Here is a 2,631-nt window from a genome sequence, read left to right as displayed (position 1 = left end):
TCGGCTCACCGCAACCTCCGCCTCCTGGGTTCAGGCAATTCTCCTGCCTCAGCCTCCTGAGTATCTGGGATTACAGGCATGCGCCACCATGCCCAGCTAATGTTTTGTGTTTTTAGTAGAGACGGGGTTTCACCATGTTGACCAGGATGGTCTCGATCTCTTGACCTCGTGATCCACCCACCTCAGCCTCCCAAAGTGCTGTAATAAGAATATTAAAATACTTAAGGACAAATGGTTTTAGCCTTAATTGGGTTAAATAATCTTCAGAATCTATGGATATTCTGTTGCACAAATAAAGTATAAAATTATAAAAATGAATTACATAAGCTTTAAAATGCAAACAAACAGCTAAGAACTTGTATAATTAATTAATTCAGAATTAAGAGGCCGTACAATTGTCCTTATTAAAAAATTAGTTGGCCAAAAAACTTTTGTTTTTGTTTTTGTTTTGAGACAGAGTCTCACTTTGTCGCCAGGCGCCAAGCTGGAGTGCAGTGGCACAATCTCGGCTCACTGCAACTTCTGCCTCCCGGGTTCAAGCAATTCTCCTGCCTCAGCCTCCCAAGTAGCTGGGACTACAGGCGCACACCACCACACCCACCTAATTTTTGTACTTTTAGTAGAGACGGGGTTTCACTGTGTTGGCCAGGATGGTCTCGATCTTTTGACCTCGTGATCCGTCCACCTCGGCCTCCCAAAGTGCTGGGATTACAGGCTTGAGCCACTGTGCCCGGCCCAAAAAACTGTCTAAAAGATTACAGGATACATGCGAAAACTGCAAAATCAAAATAAAATCAGCTGGGAATTCTTAGGTGACTGGTGATCTGAATACATATAGTGCTACTTTCTGGTTAATAAGACTAAGTTCAAGTTTAAGTTCACCCACAAATTAACTGTATGACAATGATGGAAAGTCATCTAAGTTCATTTGTTTTAAGAATCATCTATTAAAAAGGAGCTAGTAAATGACATTACATCTGTTCTAATTCCTTTTCTTTTCTTTAAAGAGACCAGGTCTCACTATGTTGCCCAGGCTGGTCTCGAACACCTGGACTCGAGCAATCCTCCTGCCTTGGCCTCCCCAAGTGCTGAGATTATAGGCATGAGCCACCACGCCCAGACCATCTGTTCTAGTTCTAACATTTCATAATTATAACAAGACAGTAAGTGCCTTCCTAATAAACTATTGAAATATTACAATATAGAAATACAATAAATTTTATTAAAGTAAATAAGTCAGGAGATTCTCCACCCAGTTTTGCTTGTTAAATATATGGTATTCTTATATAATTTATATAAATAAAACTGTCCACTATTGCATTATGGGTGGGGAAATCTGGTATACTTTCACCAACCTAAGAGGGTAATTTGAGATGCTGACTTAAAATATGTACTACCTGACATATATGAATGTAAATATTATCCTAAGGGTTCCTGGGAATATCTCAAAGAGACAGTCATCCTCCAGAAACTCTAAAATCTAGCTACCATTATACCCATGTGACTGCTATACTGATACAAATAATCAAAATAACTACAAAGTTTTTTAAAAGGTTATCATTAATATTAGGGCCAGGTGTGGTGGCTCATGCCTGCACTTTGGGAGGCAAAGGAGGGCAGATCACTTGAGGTCAGGAGTTCGAAACCAGCCTGGCCAACATGATGAAACCATGCCTCTACTAAAAATACAAAAAATTAGCCCAGTCACATACCTGTAATCCCAACTACTTGGGAGACTGAGGCATAAGAATCGCTTGAATTCAAGAGGCAGAGGCTACAGTGAGCCAAGATCATGCGGCTACACTCCAGACTGGGTGACAGAGCGAGACTCTCTCTCAAAAACAAAAAAGTTACTATTACATCAGAACAATTTTTTCTTGTTCTGCCCAGCTGACCACAGTCTGTGATCCATGAACCTATTCAATGGGTAAACAGCATTAACTCTAACAATCCTCAGAAGAGTAAAGCGCTCTTATTCTAACAAACTAAAATAATGTTCTCTTCCTCAGAGCTGATACCTATTATTAAAATGGTGTTAGTTTTTGGTTTCAGGGTTTTTTTTGTAGACAGGACTCTGTCACACAGGTTGGAGTGCAGTGGCGTGATCTTGGCTCACCACAACCTTGACCTCCAGGGCTCAAGAGATGCTCTAGCCTCAGGGCCCCAAGTAGCTGAAACTATTGGTGAACACCACCATGCCCAACTCATTTTTGTACTTTTGGTAGAGATAGGGTTTTACCATGTTGCCCAGGCTGGTCTCGAACTCCTTGACTGAAGTGATCTGTCTGTCTTGGCCTACCAAAGTGCTGGGATTACAGGCGTGAGCCACCGCACCTGGCCTGGTGCTAGTTTTAAAAGCTGAAGAGCTGGACCATAAAGTTTCTTCCATTTGCTCAACAAGCAATAATTTGTCACACTGTCAGTACCAAGCTAGAGACCAAGAATGCAAAAAAGAATGAGATGCCATTCCTAACCTCATGAAACTAAGAGTCTAACAGAGGAGTCAAATAAGAACACAGCTGGTCCTGCCGGGCGCGGTGGCTGAAGCCTGTAATCCTAGCACTTTGGGAGGCCGAGGCGGGTGGACCACGAGGTCAAGAGATCGAGACCATCCTGGTCAACATGGTGAAA

The 2,631-nt window shown here is 42.1% G+C and overlaps 1 protein-coding gene across 1 annotated transcript in view; it reads right to left on the bottom strand.

Moving 5' to 3' along the window:
- The window catches only part of NARS2 (asparaginyl-tRNA synthetase 2, mitochondrial), a 147,773-nt gene that overhangs the window by 140,645 nt on the left and 4,497 nt on the right, over positions 1–2,631 (bottom strand). Inside the window, exon 3 of the mRNA XM_037731819.1 lies at positions 182–281. Within this exon, the coding sequence (XP_037587747.1) occupies positions 182–281 (100 nt within the window). The remainder of the gene's footprint in view (positions 1–181; positions 282–2,631) is intronic.

The sequence above is a fragment of the Cebus imitator genome, unplaced genomic scaffold (assembly GCF_001604975.1).
Source record: "Cebus imitator isolate Cc_AM_T3 unplaced genomic scaffold, Cebus_imitator-1.0 Scaffold424, whole genome shotgun sequence".
NCBI lineage: Eukaryota > Metazoa > Chordata > Mammalia > Primates > Cebidae > Cebus > Cebus imitator.
The sequence above is the reverse complement of the archived record's forward strand: the minus strand, read 5'-3'. Positions and strand labels throughout refer to the sequence as shown.